At 47.6% G+C, this 17491-nt stretch overlaps 1 protein-coding gene across 1 annotated transcript in view; it reads left to right on the top strand.

The window, feature by feature from the left end:
- ARHGAP35 (Rho GTPase activating protein 35) overlaps nt 1-17491 on the top strand; it is a 1275888-nt gene that overhangs the window by 1211007 nt on the left and 47390 nt on the right. The window contains exon 8 of the mRNA XM_044055505.1: nt 8010-8028. Within this exon, the coding sequence (XP_043911440.1) occupies nt 8010-8028 (19 nt within the window). The remainder of the gene's footprint in view (nt 1-8009; nt 8029-17491) is intronic.

Here is a 17491-nt window from a genome sequence, read left to right as displayed (position 1 = left end):
CGGTCTCCCCCCTGAGAACTACTCTTGAGGAAACCCTACATACATTGAGGGAACACTTTCACTGGGAAGGCCAATATTACTCAGATTCCAAGAAAAGGCTCAGGGATTTTCTCTTGCTCCCCCAGCATAGGCCTCTGGCTATCCCTCCCGTCTTAGATATATTAGATGATGTGTACACAGAAGCCAGCCTCAACCCAGATTCTTTACCTCCAGCTCCTGTTAAACCAGACAGGTATTACCGTGTTCCTGATTCACACCAGTTCCTATACAAAAGCCATACTGCTGACCCAGATACTATTTCACAGGGTCCCAAGGGAATTAAGGCCTCTACTGCTAAAAACCCATTACCTTCAGAATTCCAGAGCTTTGGAAAGGTGGGGGAAAAAGGTGTATACCTCGGCCACTTTAACCATGAGGGCATTAAACTGTCAGTTCCATATGTTAAAGTATCAACAGTTTTTGTTATCTCAGTTGAAAAGCAAAATGACACAACCATAACAACCAGATTTAAAAGAGTTGCAGGATTTGCTGCATAGTGCAGAGCAAGTGGGTAAACATACCTTGCAGTGTGGTTTTCATGCTTTAGAGGCCTCATGTAGAGCTGCTGTTACAGGGTCTGTCATACGTAGACATGCTTGGCTCAAAGAGCAAGCCTTACCAGATCATGTCAAAGCTAAATTACTAGATGCATCTCTTCAAAAAGATGTATTGTTTGGTGTTAAAGCTGAGGAGGTACTAAAGAAAATGGAGGAAAAGGCGAGATCAATGCAAACAGTGAAAGATTTCCTGCAGGTACAACCTCCACTTTTCAGCAGAAACTGGCCTTCAAAAAATTGGTCCTTTCCAGCCATGGACAGACCTCAAAGGGGCAGATACAGGCGTCCAAGGGGTAGAGGGCAACCTCAAGGATCTTTCAGAGCCAGACAGTGGCAAGCACCAACCCCAAGAGGTGGAGAAGATAGATCAGTCTTTCAGAAAACAGACATAATGACTTCCCCCTACACCTGCCAAGCAAAGCTTTAATGGCAGCACCTTTGGGCGGAAAACTGACATTATTCTCAAAAAAATGGCATATTGTTACAAAAGACAAATGGATTCTGGACATTATAGACAGAGGCTACAGGTTCCACTTTCACTCCCTTCCAAAAATGAGAGGCATGCCAAACCTGCCACAAAATCAAAGGGCAGAGGCACAAAAACAAATTTCAGCTCTCATGGACATGAAAGCAATTCAAGAGGTACCTGCAAAAGAACAAGGTCAAGGGTTTTATTCCAGACTATTCCTGGTACCAAGGAAAGACAAAGATTGGAGACCTATCTTAGACCTAGCCATCCTAAACACATATCTACAGGTGCCCAAATTCAAGATGCTCACATTACAGCAGCTTCTTCCCATGCTGGGCAAGGAGTCTTGGCTGGTAACATTGGACCTCAAGGAGGCATACCTGCATGTCCCTATCAGACAAGATTGCAGAAGATACCTCAGATTTCTTGCAGGTTCAACCCATTACCAATTCTCTGCATTGCCCTTTGGCTTATCTACTGCGCCCAGAGTGTTTACGAAATGCCTGGCATCAGTAATCGCCTTCCGCAGACTACAAGGGATACAAATCTACCCATATCTGGACGACTGCCTGATCCAAGCGGACAGCAAGGACATACTACTGCAGCACCTGACGTTTGTAATAAAACTGTTGGAACTTCCTGGGATACACAGTCAACAAAAAGAAAACTAATACCCTCTCAACAAATAATTTTCCTGGGTGCCAACTTGGATACAACCACCCAGATGGCCTACCTCACGCCAGACAAGCAAGGGCAACTGTCTCAATACTTCAGAAAAATGGCAACTTACACCAGGCTAACTGCAAGGAAAGTTCTGCAGGCTCTGGGATTCATGGCATCTTGCATCCTACTTATCCCATGTGCAAAGCTGCATATGAGGAAACTTCAATGGTACCTAAAAAACTTATGGTCTCAACACAGCCACAGCTTGGAAGCAATTATACCACTCATTCCATGCCTTCAAAAGGAATTTGTGGTGGGCTCAAGCTTGCCAAAGAAACACAGGTCTTCCTTTCTGTGTACCTCAAGCAACTCAAATCATCACAACAGATGCCTCAGACTACGCATGGGGGGCACACATGACAAATCAGTGCATTCAGGGAAAATGGGCACAAAAAGAGAAGCTCCTTCACATCAACCAAAAGGAAATGCTAGCCGTGCAAAAGGTTATTATGACCTTCAAAGGCCTACTGCATCCAGGCCAGCTATTGATAAGGACAGACAACACCACAGTGATGTGGTACATAAACAGGGGGGAACTCATTCATACCCCCTGTGCAGGCAAGCCATGACCCTATGGAACACAGCACTGGAATTGAAATTTCAACTACAGGCACAATTCCTGCCAGGGAAGGAAAACACACTGGCAGACAACCTAAGCAGAAATATGACAGATCCACACGAATGGAAGTTGCATCCTGAAATTTTCACAAAGATAACTCGGGCATGGGGACAGCCAGACATAGATCTCTTTGCTACCCACAGAAATTGCCAGTTGAAAAAATTTTGTTCAAGGACCTATCATCCACAGGCCCGGAAAGTGGACGCACTTTCCTTCAATTGGGCAACATTGACCGTCTATGCCTTCCCACCTCTTCCTCTGCTGCCCAAAGTTCTATTAAAAGCCAGAGCAGAGAGGCCGAAAATGATTCTCATTGCTCCAGACTGGCCAAGGCAACACTGGTATCCACTCCTGAAGAGCCTGACACATTCCCCACCATGGATCCTACCTCTAGTCCCTCTTCTGTTGTCCCAGCACAACTACAAAACCCTTCACAGCCATCTCAAAACTCTAAATCTAGCTGCATGGAGAATTCCTTGATTTCCCAAGTTTCTACTCTCCAAGGAGGTGCAGGATGTCATCTTGGAGGCCAGAAGACCTTCTACTAGAAAGGCCTACTCCGCGAAATGGAAACTATTTTGTGCCTGGAATCAAAAGAAGGGACAGAATCCTTGGGTAATAAATAAATATACCTCAAATTTTACAGTACCTAGCTGAGATGTTAAACCATGGACTTTCCTTCTCCTCCAAAATCCACGCTTCAGCCATTTCTGCACAATACAACACAGATCCTCCTTTATCCTCTCATCCTCTCTTAAGGCAGTTCCTCTGGGGGGCAAAGAATATAAAACCCCCAAGGAAACTACCAGTCCCTGCTTGGGACCTCAACTTCGTATTGGAAAAGCTGACCCTTCCTCCCTTCGAGCCAGCTTCTTCATCAGAGTTACAGTACTTGTCATGGAAAACAGCCTTTCTTCTGGCTATCACCTCAGCTCGCAGGGTTTCTGAGCTACAGGCCCTCATGGCTGTGCAACCATTCATCATTTTTCATCAGGACAGAGTTTCCTTACAAACCAACTCTACCTTTATGCCAAAGGTAGTATCCAGTGTAGCTTTGAATCAGACTATCCACTTACCTACCTTTTATTCCTAATCCACAAAACAAAGGGGAAAGACTACTACATTCCTTGGACATTCACAGACAACTCTGTGTCCTATGCTGCAGGTGCTCAAGGAAAGGCTATTTCCAAACAGACAATTTCAAAATGGATAGCCCACTGCATACGCTTTTGTTACTCATTTCATGGAAAAACTGTGCCTGCATGCATCAGATCCCACTCCACCAGAGCCACAGCCACCTCTGCAGCCTTCTCAGGGGGGTGCCTACCAAGGATATTTTGGAAGCAGCCACCTGGAGTTCAGTGCACACTTTCTCCAAGCACTATCACCTCCCACTATACTCTAAATCTAGAGCGGGCTTTGCCACAGCAGTCCTGCAGGGCATCCTAGCCCCCCCTAGTTCCACTTAGTGCCTACCACCCTTACTTAACTTTGGGATTCTACCCATCTGTTATGACTGCAGCTGTATGCACGATGAACATAGTACAGTTTTGTACCTTCCATAAATGTAGATGTTCGAGTGCTCATACAGCTGCAGTCCAGGTTTCCCTCCCTCCTACCCCTCTTAGGACAGGCCTTATGACAAACCCTTTTCATATAACCTTTTGGGGTACTCTTTTATGGTGTATTTGCTTGCAACTACTGTTTTTTGATTTATCAACATTACATTTTTGCATAACATTATGTTTGCCTTCCTTCTGGGGGCACCTGACATCTGGGGCAAGAAAAACTGAAGAAAATGGCGTTGGCTGCCTCTTTTATACCCCTGCCGCACTGACGTCAGGGAGGAAGCGACGACAACCGACGCCGGACCTAGACTTTGGAATTCGGCCAACCGAGGACCCGCCTGACGGCTGGATAACCCATCTGTTATGACTGCAGCTGTATGAGCACTCGAACATCTACATTTATGGTAGGTGCAAAACTGTACTTTCCTCCCTATGAGGATTCTGATGCTGAAGAATCTATTCCTTCAGCTTCTCCTCCAGAGGACTATTCTTTTGGGCAAACCTTGCATGCCATGAGGGAGGATTTCCACTGGGAGAGCCAAGATTTTTCTGAATCTAAAAAGAGGCTTAGAGATTTTCTTTTACTGCCTCAACAAGTGACCTCTGGCCATTCCACCTGTGTTAGACATTGTAGATGATGTGTTCTCTGAGTATAGTCTTTCCCCTGACACCTTACCTCCAGCTCCTGTTAAGCCTGATAGATATTACAGCATTCCTGACTCACATAAATTCCTTTTTAAAAACCCAGCTGCAGACCCAGAGACTATTTCACAGGATCCCAAGGGTGTTGAGGCTTCCACTGCAAAAAACCCTACCCCCCTCTGACAGATTCTAGGGCACTGGATAGATGGGGGAAAAAAAGGTTTACACACCTGCCACCTTGGCTATAAAGGCCTTAAACTGTCAGATGTTCATCGTGTTACCGTGCTGCAGTCATCACACTTGGGTTATCCTGTCGTCAGGCAGTCCCGCAGTTGGCCGGAATTCCAAAGTCTTGGTCCGGCGTCGGTTGCTGTCGCTTCTTCCCTAACGTCAGTGCACCAGGGGTCTATATCATGCAACCGACGCCATTTTGTTCAGTCTTTCCTGCCGCATGGTGCCCGAAGCAGAAGCAGTTCACAAGTGCCGGTCGGCCGACTCCTGAGATTTTCGAAGTCTTCTATAAAGTTAAGTACCCCGTTGGGGAAACTTTTCTTGCCTCAGTCCGATGTCAGAAATAGTTAACAATTATATTTCTTGTGGGAAGCAAATACCTCACATGGATTTTCATTCTTATTGCATACCTTGCCTAGGCCCAGACCACGACGTCACTAGTCGTTTTTGTGCTAGGTTTAATAAGCGTACTATTAAAGACGCTTTGATTTCGCACGACACTACGGTAGAAAATTTAACTACACTATGCCATTGGAGCAACCAACTACCGGCGTGCACAAAAAACGCAAGGATAAGGACAGCTCAGGCCTAAGCCAGATTCCGAGGCCTCGGCTGGTCCGGTCTCCGGTTCTCAGTGAGGCTCCGACGCAGCCCCTGACTACCGCAGATCTGGAACACGAGACAGCTTCGGAACTTTTGGTGTAGTGTACCAGGCTGACGCAGCCATTTTGTTCAGGCCCTACCGACGACATTGCTGAAAAAGATGTCAGTGCTGCAGAAACGCCATCGGTTTCTGAAGGCGTTTTCAGACAGACGACGCTCACCATTAAAACGTATCCTAAGACGAAGACTCCTATTAAATCTAAAAAGACTGCACTTCAGTCCCCTGTTCAAGGCCCCATGCCTAAGAAACAGATGCTCAAAATGGCTGAAGATTTGATCTCTTTAATCAGGGGTTCCCAGCCCCCTCCTGACAAAAGGCCTAGACAAGAGGAAGATTATGCATTCTCTGAACAAGTGTCCATTTCTTCAGACTCCTCTGAGGACCAAGATTACTTCTCCCCTTATGAAGATTCTGATGCTGAGGATTCCACTCCCTCAGCTTCTCCTCTTGAAGACTACTCCTTTGGGGAAACTTTGCACACTATGAGGGAACATTTTCACTGGGAAGGTCAGGACTACTCTGATTCGAAGAAATGGCTCAGAGTTTCTTTTACTCCCCCAGCACAGACCACTTGCCATCCCACCAGTTTTAGACATTGTGAATGATGTTTACTTAGAATCCAGTTTGAACCCAGACTCTCTACCTCCTGCTCCGGCCAAGCCTGACAGATACTATAGAGTGCCTGATTCCCCCAACTTTCTTTATAAAAGCCCTGTTGCTGACCCAGAGACCATCTCCCAGGGTCCCAAAGGGGCTAAGGCTTCTATGGCTAAAAATCCTGTACCCTCTGAGAGGGATACCAGAGCACTAGACAGGTGGGGGAAAAAGGTCTACACCTCAGCCACTCAGCTATGAGGGCACTAAATTGCCAATTTCACATGCTTAAGTATCAGCAATTTCTAATCTCTCAGTTAAAGCAAAGAATGACCACACTCCCTCAACAGTCTGAATTGAAAGAAATGCAGGATCTGTTGCATGCAACTGAACAGGTGGGCAAACATACCTTACAATGTGGGTTTGATTCTTTGGAGGCCTCCTGCAGAGCAGCTGTCACTGGGTCTGTTATACGTAGGCATGCTTGGTTAAAGGAACAAACTCTGCCTGATCATGTTAAAGCAAAGCTTCTAGATGCTCCCTTACAGCAGGATGTTCTTTTTGGAGTTAAAGCAGAAGAAGTCTTACAGAAAATGGAGGATAAGGCAAAATCTATGCAGACGGTCAGATTTCCTACAGGTACAGCCCCCTCGCTTTAGCAGAAACTGACCAACAAAAAATTGGTCCTTTCCAGCTACTGACAGACCACAGAGGGGTAAATACAGACGTACGAGAGGCAGAGGACAACCACAAGCCCAGTACAAACCTTGCCAATAGGGCACTACAACACAGAAGGGAGGAGAAGACAGGTCCCAATCTACCAGAAGTCAAACTCAATGACTTGCACCTTATCTGGCCAAGCAACACTCTCTTGGCAGCCCCCTTGGGAGGAAAACTCGCACTTTTATCAGACAACTGGCACATGGTCACAAAGGACAAATGGGTCCTAGACATCTTACGAGGATACAGATTCCATTTTCACACCTTGCCAATGAAAGGAGGAATGACAAACCTGCCACAAAATCAATCGGCAGAGGCACAAAAACAAATTACAGCTCTCATGGACATGAGAGCCATTCAACTGGTACCTACTCCAGAGAAAGGTCAAGGATTTTACTCGAGGCTCTTTCTAGTGCCCAGAAAGGACAACGCCTGGAGACCAATTCTGGACCTTTCAATTCTAAACACCTTCTTACAAGTACCCAAATTCAAGATGCTAACACTACAGTAGCTTCTTCCCATGTTGGGCAAGGAAGCATGGCTAGTAATGGTGGACCTCAAGGAGGCATACCTGCATGTCCCTATCAGACAAAGTTGCAGAAGATACCTCCGTTTCATTGCAGGTTCAACCCATTACCAATTCTCTGCACTGCCCTTTGGCTTATCTACTGCGCCCAGAGTCTTCACAAAATACCTGGCACCAGTAATTGCATACTGCAGACAGAGAGGAATTCAAATATACCCATACCTGGACGATTGCCTCATCCAAGCAGAAAGCAAGGACAGTCTCTTACATCATCTGGCTTTAGTAAAACATCTACTAAATTGCCTGGGGTACACAGTAAATGAAAAGAAGTCAAAACTAGTACCCTCACAAAATATGACATTCTTGGGTGCCAGTTTGAATACAACGGCCCAGAAGGCTTATCTGACGCCAGACAAACAACTACAACTGACTCAATATTTCAAAACAATGGCAACAAAGACCCAATTAACTGCAAGAAAAATTCTGCAGGCCTTGGGCTTCATGGCATCTTGCATACTACTAGTACCATTTGCAAAGCTGCATATGAGGAAATTACAGTGGTACCTAAAAAGCGTATGGTCTCAACACAGCCACAGCTTGGACACAATGATATCTCTCATTCCCTGCCTACAACAGGAGTTTCTATGGTGGTCACAGGCATGTCACCTCAACAAGGGTCAGCCTTTCACCTTGCCCCCAGCCAGGCAAACTATCACAACAGATGCATCAGACTACGCCTGGGGGGGGCACACATGGCAGGACAATGCATTCAAGGCGTATGGACTGCAGATCAAAGGAATCTGCACATCAATCAAAAAGAGATGCTAGCTGTACAGAAAGCTCTGACAGCCTTCAAGAATCTATTACATCCAGGACAACTTACAGTAAAGACGGACAACACCACAGTAATGTGGTACATAAACAAACAAGGGGGTACTCACTCCTACCCTCTATGCAGGCAAGCAATGATCTTATGGAACACAGCTCTGGCTTACCAAGTTCAGTTACAAGCTCAATTCCTGCCAGGAAAGAAGAATACATTGGCAGACGACCTCAGCAGAAACATCATGGATCCCCACGAGTGGAAACTAGATCCACAAGTATTTACAATGACAACCCAAAAATGGGGACTTCCAGACATAGACCTGTTTGCCAGTCCTCAAAACTATCAACTAACAACATTTTGTACAAGGACACTTGACCATCAAACTTGGAAAGTGGATGCACTCTTTCAGTTGGAAAAACCTGACAGTATATGCCTTCCCTCCATTGCCTCTCCTCACAAAGGTACTTCTGAAAGTCAGTCCACGACTGATTCTCATAGCCCCAGTCTGGCCATGCCAGCACTGGTACCTACTATTGAGGAATATGGCCCACGGCCCACCTTGGATATTACCGCAAATTTCCCATTTGCTCACACAACAAAATCAGATTCTTCACAGCCAGCTCAAAACCTTAACTCTGGCTGCATGGCAAATCAACTAAGCATCCAGCCAGCTCCTCTTTCCCAAGCAGTTATGGATATTATTCTGGAAGCTAAGAGGCCAAGCACCAGGAAGGCTTATTCGGACAAATGGAAAAGGTTTTGTGCCTGGAACCAAGCTAAAGGCCAAGACACAATTCAGCCTAACATGCCTCACATTCTACAGTATTTAACTGAGATGTTGCACAAAGGACTTTCTTTCTCCTCCATTAAAATCCATGCTTCAGCTATTTCAGCCCACTACAACACGGATCCACCCTTATTTTCGCATCCACTTCTGAGGCAGTTCCTCAGAGGAGCAAAAAACATTAGGCCCCCCAGGAGAGCACCTACACCAACATGGGACCTCAATTTTGTTCTGGAAAAACTAACTCGACCTCCCTTTGAACCAGCTTTCTCTGCAGATCTTCAGTTCCTATCATGGAAGACTGCCCTGCTACTAGCAATAACTTCAGCTAGAAGAAGAGGCTCAGAGCTGCAGACACTAATGGCAGTGGAACCTTTCCTCATTTTTCATCAAGAGTTTCTCTACGAACTAATTCTTCCTTTATGCCTAAGGTGATTTCCAGTGTGGCTTTAAATCAAACCATCCACTTACCCACCTTCTTCCCAAATCCACAGAACAAAGGTGAGAGAATCCTGAATTCCTTGGACATTCACAGGCAACTTCGTTACTACTTGGACAAAACTAAGGCTTTCAGAAAATCTGACCAACTCTTTGTATCCTATGCTACAGCTTCACAAGGGAAGGCTATATCAAAACAAACCATTTCCTAATGGATAGGTCATTGCATACGTTTCTGCTATACCCATCATGGAAAACCAGTTCCTGCTACCATTAGGCCCCACTCTACCAGGGCAACAGCTACATCTGCAGCCTTTCTCAGGGGGGTTCCAACCAAGGAGATTTTGGAAGCTGCAACTTGGAGTTCAGTACACACCTTTACCAAACACTATCACTTACCACTTTACTCCAAGACTAGGGCGGGCTTCGCCACTGCAGTTCTGCAGGGTCTTCTAGCCTCCTCTAACCCTCTGATTCCTCCACCCATCCTTAGCTTTGGGATTCAACCCAAGTGTGATGACTGCAGCAGGGTAACACGATGAACATAGTACAGTTTTGTACCTACCATAAATGTAGATGTTCGAGTGTGCACCCTGCTGCAGTCCAGGTTACCCTCCCTCCATCCCCTCTGATCTAATTGGCTAAATCTCTACAATACCTTCCTGATGTATTTGCTTATAGCTGAAGGGATTTTGTGGTTGTGCAAAGTTTACTCAATTTGGTACTAATTACTGATCACCTTTTTGGGGGCACCTGACATCTGGGGCAAGAAAAACTGAAGAAAATGGCGTTGGTTGCATTATATATACCCCTGGCGCACTGACGTCAGGGAAGAAGCGACAGCAACCGACACCGGACCAAGACTTTGGAATTCCGGCCGACTGCGGGACCGCCTGACGACAGGATAACCCAAGTGTGATGACTGCGGCAGGGTGTACACTCTAACATCTACATTTATGGTAGGTACAAAACTGTACTTTTCGTATGCTCAGATATCAGCAACATGTCATGGCATTGCTTAAATAGAAAATGTTGGTAAACTCTAAATGTGCAGAAAACAAGGAAATGCAGGATTTATTGCATGCAGCTGAACAAGTTGGAAAGCATACTTTGCAATGTGGTTTCGATTCTTTGGAGGCCTCCTGCAGGGCCGCAGTTACGGGTTCAGTAATTAGGAGGCATGCTTTGTTAAAGGAACAAAATATGCCTGATCATGTCAAAGTTAAATTATTAGATGCACCTTTACAGCATGATACTTGGTTTAGTGTTAAGGCAGAAGAGGTGTTAACGAAAATGGAGGACAAAGCTAAATCTATGCAAACTGTCAAAGATTTCTTACAGGTACAGCCACCTAGGTTTAGTAGACACTGGCCTACAAAGAATTGGTCCTTTCCTGTGTCAGACAGACCTCAAAGGAGCAGATCCAGACGCCCTAGATGCAGATCCAGGCACTAGGTTCATACAGGTCTAAACAATGAGGTGCTTCTACCTCCAAAGTTGGAGAAGACGTATCACAACCTTACAGGAAACAGTTCCAATGACTTCCCCTTGCCTGCACCAAGCACTTATCTCCTGGCAGCACCCTTAGGGGGAAAATTAGCACTTTTTTCTCAAAATTGGGCACATTATAACCCAGGACAAATGGGTTCTAAACAGTGTCACAAGGCTACAAGTTCCATTTCCATACCCTGCCAAAGGCAAATGGCTGGCCAGATCTGCCAAAAAAATCAATGGGCAGAGGCACAAAAGCAAGTCTCATCCCTCATGGACATGGGGGCCATTCAACAAGTACCAGAGCAAGAGCAGGGACAAGGATTTTACTCGACTGTTCTTGGTACCCAGAAAAGACAAAGCCTGGAGACCAATACTGGACCTATCTATTCTGAACATATTCTTGGATATACCAAAATTCAAGATGCTGACTTTGCAGCAGCTTCTGCCCATGCTGGGCAAGAATGCTTGGCTTGTGACTTTAGACCTAAAAGAGGCATACCTGCATGTCCCAATCAGACAGTCATGCAGAAGATACCTCAGATTCAATGCTGGCTCAATGCATTACCAATTCTCTGCACTGCCCTTTGGTTTATCTACTGTGCCCAGGGTCTTTACAAAGTGCCTGGCACCAGTAATTGCATTCTGCAGACAAAGGGGAATACAAATATAACCCTACTTGGACGACTGCCTAATTCAAGCAGAGTACAAGGACATTCTACTACAGCACCTGGAGTTTGTAGAAAGACTTCTAACATGCCTAGGGTACACAGCCAGCGAAAAGAAATCAAAACTAGTACCCTCTCAAGAGTTAATATTCCTGGGTGTGCAAGCTTAAATACAACTGCCCAGATGGCTTATCTCATGCCAGACCAAACAAAGGCTACTGACCTACCCATTTCAAAATGTTGGCAACAAAGGCCCAGTTATCTGCAAGACTAATTCTGCAGGCTTTGGGCTTCATGGCATTCTGCATCCTACTAATTCCATATGCAAGACTGCATATGAGGACACTTCAATGGTACCTAAAAGGTGTTTGAACTCAACATTGCCACAGCCTGGAGACAATGATTTCTCTCATTCCCTGCCTGCAACAGGAGATGTTATGTGATCCTATCTCGCCTACATTCTGTACTGATGGGTTCGGAGCCGATCCTCGGCTCCGACTCTGCACGCTATACTATAGAGCGAAGTCTCTAATTGGCTGAGCTATTTGCCTACCCAGGATGCACCACCACCACTTCCCCAGATCTCGTTTGCCGCTTGACAGCAGTAGACGTGGTCTCAACTTGGCTGGGCTAAGTACTCTTTACTGACAAGTTTTCTGTCAGAAATTCTCTAATTTCTCACCCAAAAGCTGTTTTAACAGCTACTTATTACTTGTTGAGTGCTTTGCTGTAAAAAAATTGTGTTTTTTTCTTGGCGTTAGGTTCCCGCTTTAACTGGTGGGGGTTCCCTCGCGCTCTTCTTCGGATTTGTTCAGGCCTTGCTTTTTCAAAGAAATTGTTGTAGAATTGTTGCAATTGTTTTGTGTGCTATTTTTTTCCTAAGGTCCCGTTTTAGTTAGAGGGGCCTTGCCCTCGCGCTCTGTCAGAGCGTAGTTATAGTAGCTATCCTGCTTAAGTTAGAGGGATTTGGCTTGTGTGTTTATTTTGTCCCTAGTTGTTTTTGGTTGCTTGCTAGTGATGTCGAAGGAACACAGACCTTCGGGTTTTAAAAAATGTGCCAAGTGTGGGTACAAAATGTCGATAACCAATGATCACTCTCTCTGTGTTCACTGCATAGGGCCTAAGCACCTTCAGGAGTCGTGTAGTGTATGCCACGCTTTTTCCTCCCGTGTCCTCCAAGAGAGGAAAAACAAATTGATACTGAAAGGGATGATCTCCCCTTCCTTTGAGGAGGCTTTATCTTCTTCCCCCTCTCCCTCCAGGAAGAAGTAGTCTTCGGCTCCGACCAGTCCGTCGGAGCCGACAGCTAAGAAATCAAGGCAGGCTTCTCCGTCGGCTCCACGGACTTCGGAGCCGAGGTCGGAACGGTCTGCCTCTGTGCCTCCAGCCTAGACTCCTCTGTCCTCGGAGCTGAGAGCTCGAGCATCGAGAGGTGGGTCACCTTCTTCGGCTCCAATGATTTCGGAGCCGAGAAAGGTTGCACACTCAGACTCTTCTACCAATTGCTGTACTGGTGGAATCTCCCTCGGCGCCGATAATACTTGAGACTATTCGGAGCCGGTTCCCCAGTCTTTCGGAACCGGCGGAGAAGTCAACTCGGGCCCGATCGGTCTCTTCTCGGTCCTCGAGGATGTCCGATTCGGATATTGGCAGGGTACTTCAAAGGCTGTTTCAGTCTCCAGTCTTTCAAAAGTTAGTATCTGCTCCAGCCCAGTCGTCTCCGGAGCAGATTGTCCACCCTGTTGTTTTTGTTCCTCCTCCAACAGCCTCGGCACCGTTTGAGTCGGTGCTGGTGGAGCCGGTGGAGGTTTTCGGGTCGGCTCCAACCCCGACCTTCAGGTCGGAGTTCGGTACACGGACCTCCTCGGTCGGCCCCGGGGGTGATGTTTCGGGCCTGATGCTTTCGGTTCCGAGCCTCCCTCTCGGTGCTTCGGCTACGGGAGTGCCCTCTACTGTTGTGGCCTCGGGGGTCGGACCGTCCCAGGACTCTGGGGGTCTGGCCTTCAGGGCCATGAGGAGTGCTTTAGCCAAATCTTCTTTGGCTACCTCCACCATCTCTCCGGCACCTTCCCATGGCATGGAGACTTGTTCCTTTGTTGTCCCCCTGTCTCAGGACAGCGGAGCCCCGGAGCCTGAGGTCACCCCCATTGGGGATTCCTCCCTTCCTGGGGGTCCTTCCGAAGCTTCTTCAGAGGAACCTCCCAGGAAGAGACAGTGTAAGAGGAAGCACGTCGACTCACCTGATGAGTGTCTCACCTCAGACACCGACCTTGATGACGCGGAGGGATCCCCCAAGTCGTCCTCGGACGATGTCTCCTTTGTGGACATCTTAGAAATCCTCAAGCAACGAGGTGACTGGCAATCCAAACCCCCTTCCGCTGAGGAGTCCGTATTCCTCAAGGCCTTCGGGGCTCAGCCTTCCGCCTCCTGGGTGTCTCCGCCCTTCGATGAGCTCCTGGATTTGATCTCACGAAGGGCGTGGGAGCACCCGGATTCTGTGGAACCGGTGCCAGCTCGCCCGAATAAATTTTTGTCAGCTCCCCCAGAAAAGGAATTCTTATCCAAAGGTGTGGCCGTAGATGCCCTGGTGGTGGCATCTGCTACCCAGCAAGATGTGGCAGAGGCTTCAATGTCCGTCCACCCTCCTAATAGAGAGTCCAGGAGTATGGATCGATGCAAGCGCACCTTACTTCAGCGGCCTTTACTTTAAGGTCTCTGAATTACCTTACGCACTTCACCAGACTTCAGAGGGATCTGGTCAAGGAGCTGTCAGATACCCTCTCTGGTAACCTACCTGAGCAGTTGGCCCAGACGGTTAGCTCTCAGTTGGCTACCCTGTCATCTATATCAAACTCGTCCATGAGGCTCATTTCATATGCGGCCGAGGGGGCGAGTAGAGCGGCAGCGGGTACAGGTGTTGCTCTACGGAGACCGGCCTGGCTCCGCCTGTGTCATTTTGCGGAGGCCTTCAAGTCTTCCTTTGCCGACGCCCCCTTTGATGGGTCCTTCTTGTTTGGACCCAAGGTAAAGGACACCTTGACCCGCTGTGAACAAGAGGGTAAGACTTTGACTGCTGTAGGGGCACGGTTTTCCACTCCCTTCCGGCCTTATCCCAAGGCTAGAAGAGGGGGGAAAATGTGGTTCCGCAAATCTCAGAAGACTTACCCCTCACAGCAGGATGATCCCCCTTCTAGAGGCAGAGGAGGGGGAAATTTTTCAGGAAGACGCCATCCCAGAGGCAGCAGGGGCCCCCGCAACACTGGAGACCGCAAGTCCTTTCGTGGCTCCTCAACCTTCCAGCATCCCTGAAGGATTGCCCTACTGCGCTGCTCCGGAGCTAGTCGAGGGTCGTTTTTCGAGGCACCTAAAGGCCTGGGAGAATATCACCCAGGACCGATGGGTGCTCCGAATCTTTGCCGGAGGTTACAACATCCCCTTTTCGCAGCCCCCCCCCCCCCACCATCCCGGAAAATCCCGGACCCACCACCCAGTCAATGGGATCTCGCAGCCTTCGAATTTTCAAAGATGCTTCAAAAAGGAGTCATCCAACCGGTCCCCGAAGACCAGACCGGATTAGGGACTTACTCAAGATTCTTTTTGGTGCCAAAAAAGACCGGGGAAATGAGGCCCATCTTGGATCTCAGCAAGCTCAACCGTTCTGTCAAGAAGTCCAAGTTCCGGATGGTCACTTTACAATCCATTCTCCCGCTGCTGGAGAAAGGTGTTTGGATGTGCTCCATAGATCTCAAGGACGCCTATTATCACATCCTGATATATCAGGCGTCCAGGAGACACTTGCGCTTCAGCCTGGGAGACAGTCATTTCCAGTTCCGTGCACTGCCCTTTGGTCTCACCACAGCCCCCAGGGTGTTCAAATGTTTGGCAGTGGTGACTGCTCACCTGAGAAGTCTAGGATTCCAGGTGTTTCCATATCTAGACGACTGGCTCCTAACTGCCACCTCCAGGCGTCTACTCTTGCTAAACCTAGCAGCCACTATTTCTCTAGGCAACTCCCTAGGAATCGCCTTCAATTGGGCAAAGTCCGTGTTGCTGCCATCTCAGCGCATACGGTTTATCGGAGTAGAGATAGACTCAAAGTTAATGCGGGTCTGTCTTCCTACAGAGAGGATAGAAACATTACAATCTCAAGTCCGAGCATTGCTCTTCAGACGCCGAGCCCCAGCAAGGATGGTTCTACAACTGTTGGGTTCCTTGTCGGCTACCGTTCTCCTAGTTCCCTTAGCAAGATTGCACATGAGGATTCTCCAGTGGCTCCTGTCAGTCCAGTGGTTGTATCAGGATCTCCCTCTGTCACCTCATTATGATCACGGAGACGTGCAAACAGGACCTCCGTTGGTGGCTTCTTTCCTCCAACCTGGATCAGGGGCGACCCTTCGTTCCTCCACCTCCAGTGGCCACTTTGACTACGGACGCCTCCCAGACGGGGTGGGGGGGACATTACCTGGGCAGGTCAGTCCAAGGCAAGTGGCACCCCTACGAGAGTTCCCTACACATCAACATACTGGAAATGAGGGCGGTGCTTCTGTCGCTACAAGCACTACACAGTTACCTCCCCCAGGGCATCATTGCCATTCAGTCCGACAACATGTCAGTAGTCTGGTACCTGAACAAGCAGGGAGGGATCAGGTCCTACCCCCTTTGCAGAGAGGCCATGACAGTATGGGATTGGGCTGTTGCAACCAACCGTTTCCTGGTAGCAACACACATTCTGGGGAAATCCAATGTGATAGCCGACAGGCTAAGCAGAACTATTCTCTCCCCGCACGAGTGGTGTCTGAACGACAGAGTGGCAGCTCAGATCTTCAGAAGATGGGGAACTCCTTGTTGCGACCTCTTTGCAACTCCTTTCAACACGAAATGTCTACAGTTCTTTTCTCTCACCCCAGTTCCGGGGGGGTTTCCCAAGGACGCCCTAGTCCAAGCTTGGCCCACCGACCTACTGTATGCCTTTCCACCGGTTCCCCTACTTCCCAGTGTGATCCAGAAGGCGATTCACTTGCAGTGCAAGATGATTTTAGTTGCCCCATACTGGCCTCGTCAAGTCTGGCTGCCCTTTCTTCAGAAATACGCACTGGACGGTCCATGGTTCCTGGACCAGGTTCCAGATCTCTTGACTCACCAGTCGGGACAGCTGCATCAGTCCCTTCACTCATTGAGGTTAACAGCTTGGCTCCTCCACTTCCGACCATAGTCAGGAACCAGATTTTGGACTCTGAGGTTATACATATCTTGTCCTCGGCCCACAAGAATTCGACTAAAAAAATGTATAACAGCAAATGGAAGAGATTCGCCATTTGGGCCCAACTCCGGGGATTGGATCCCATTACTGCCCCAGTGTCTGAAGTTTTAAAATTTTTAGCTTCCTTATTCAATCAAGGTTCTTCGGTATCTACCATCAAAGTTCAATTAGCAGCTATTTCTAATTTTCATGAAAGTATAGACCCACCTTTGATGAGCAATAAGTTGTGTAAAGCCTTTATGAAAGGTGCTGGACTGCTACGACCTCCGATTTCTCATTCAGCTCCACCGTGGGATCTTAATTTCGTATTAGGTGCTTTGACCTCTTCCCCCTTCGAACTGGCAGCAACTTGTGACTTGAAATTTCTTTCTTGGAAGACTGCCTTTTTGGTGGCAATTACATCAGCCAGAAGAGTTTTGGAACTTCAAGCCCTATGTGTCAAACCGCCGTACCTGGTCTTTCATAAGGATAGAGTATCCCTCAGGCCTAATCCATCCTTTGTTCCCAAAGTTTGTTCTAGTTTTTGTCTTCAACAGTCATTGGAACTCCCAGTTTTCTTCCCAAACTACTCAGACAGAGCGAAATACATCTTCCATTCATTGGATGTTCACAGGCAGTTGCGTTTCTACTTAGGACGCACCAAACACGGAAAACAGATCAGTTGTTTGTGTC

The sequence above is a fragment of the Protopterus annectens genome, chromosome 1.part0 (assembly GCF_019279795.1).
Source record: "Protopterus annectens isolate FY-2018-M chromosome 1.part0, PAN1.0, whole genome shotgun sequence".
In the NCBI taxonomy this organism is placed as follows: domain Eukaryota; kingdom Metazoa; phylum Chordata; order Ceratodontiformes; family Protopteridae; genus Protopterus; species Protopterus annectens.
This window is presented reverse-complemented; position numbering and strand designations above follow the sequence as displayed.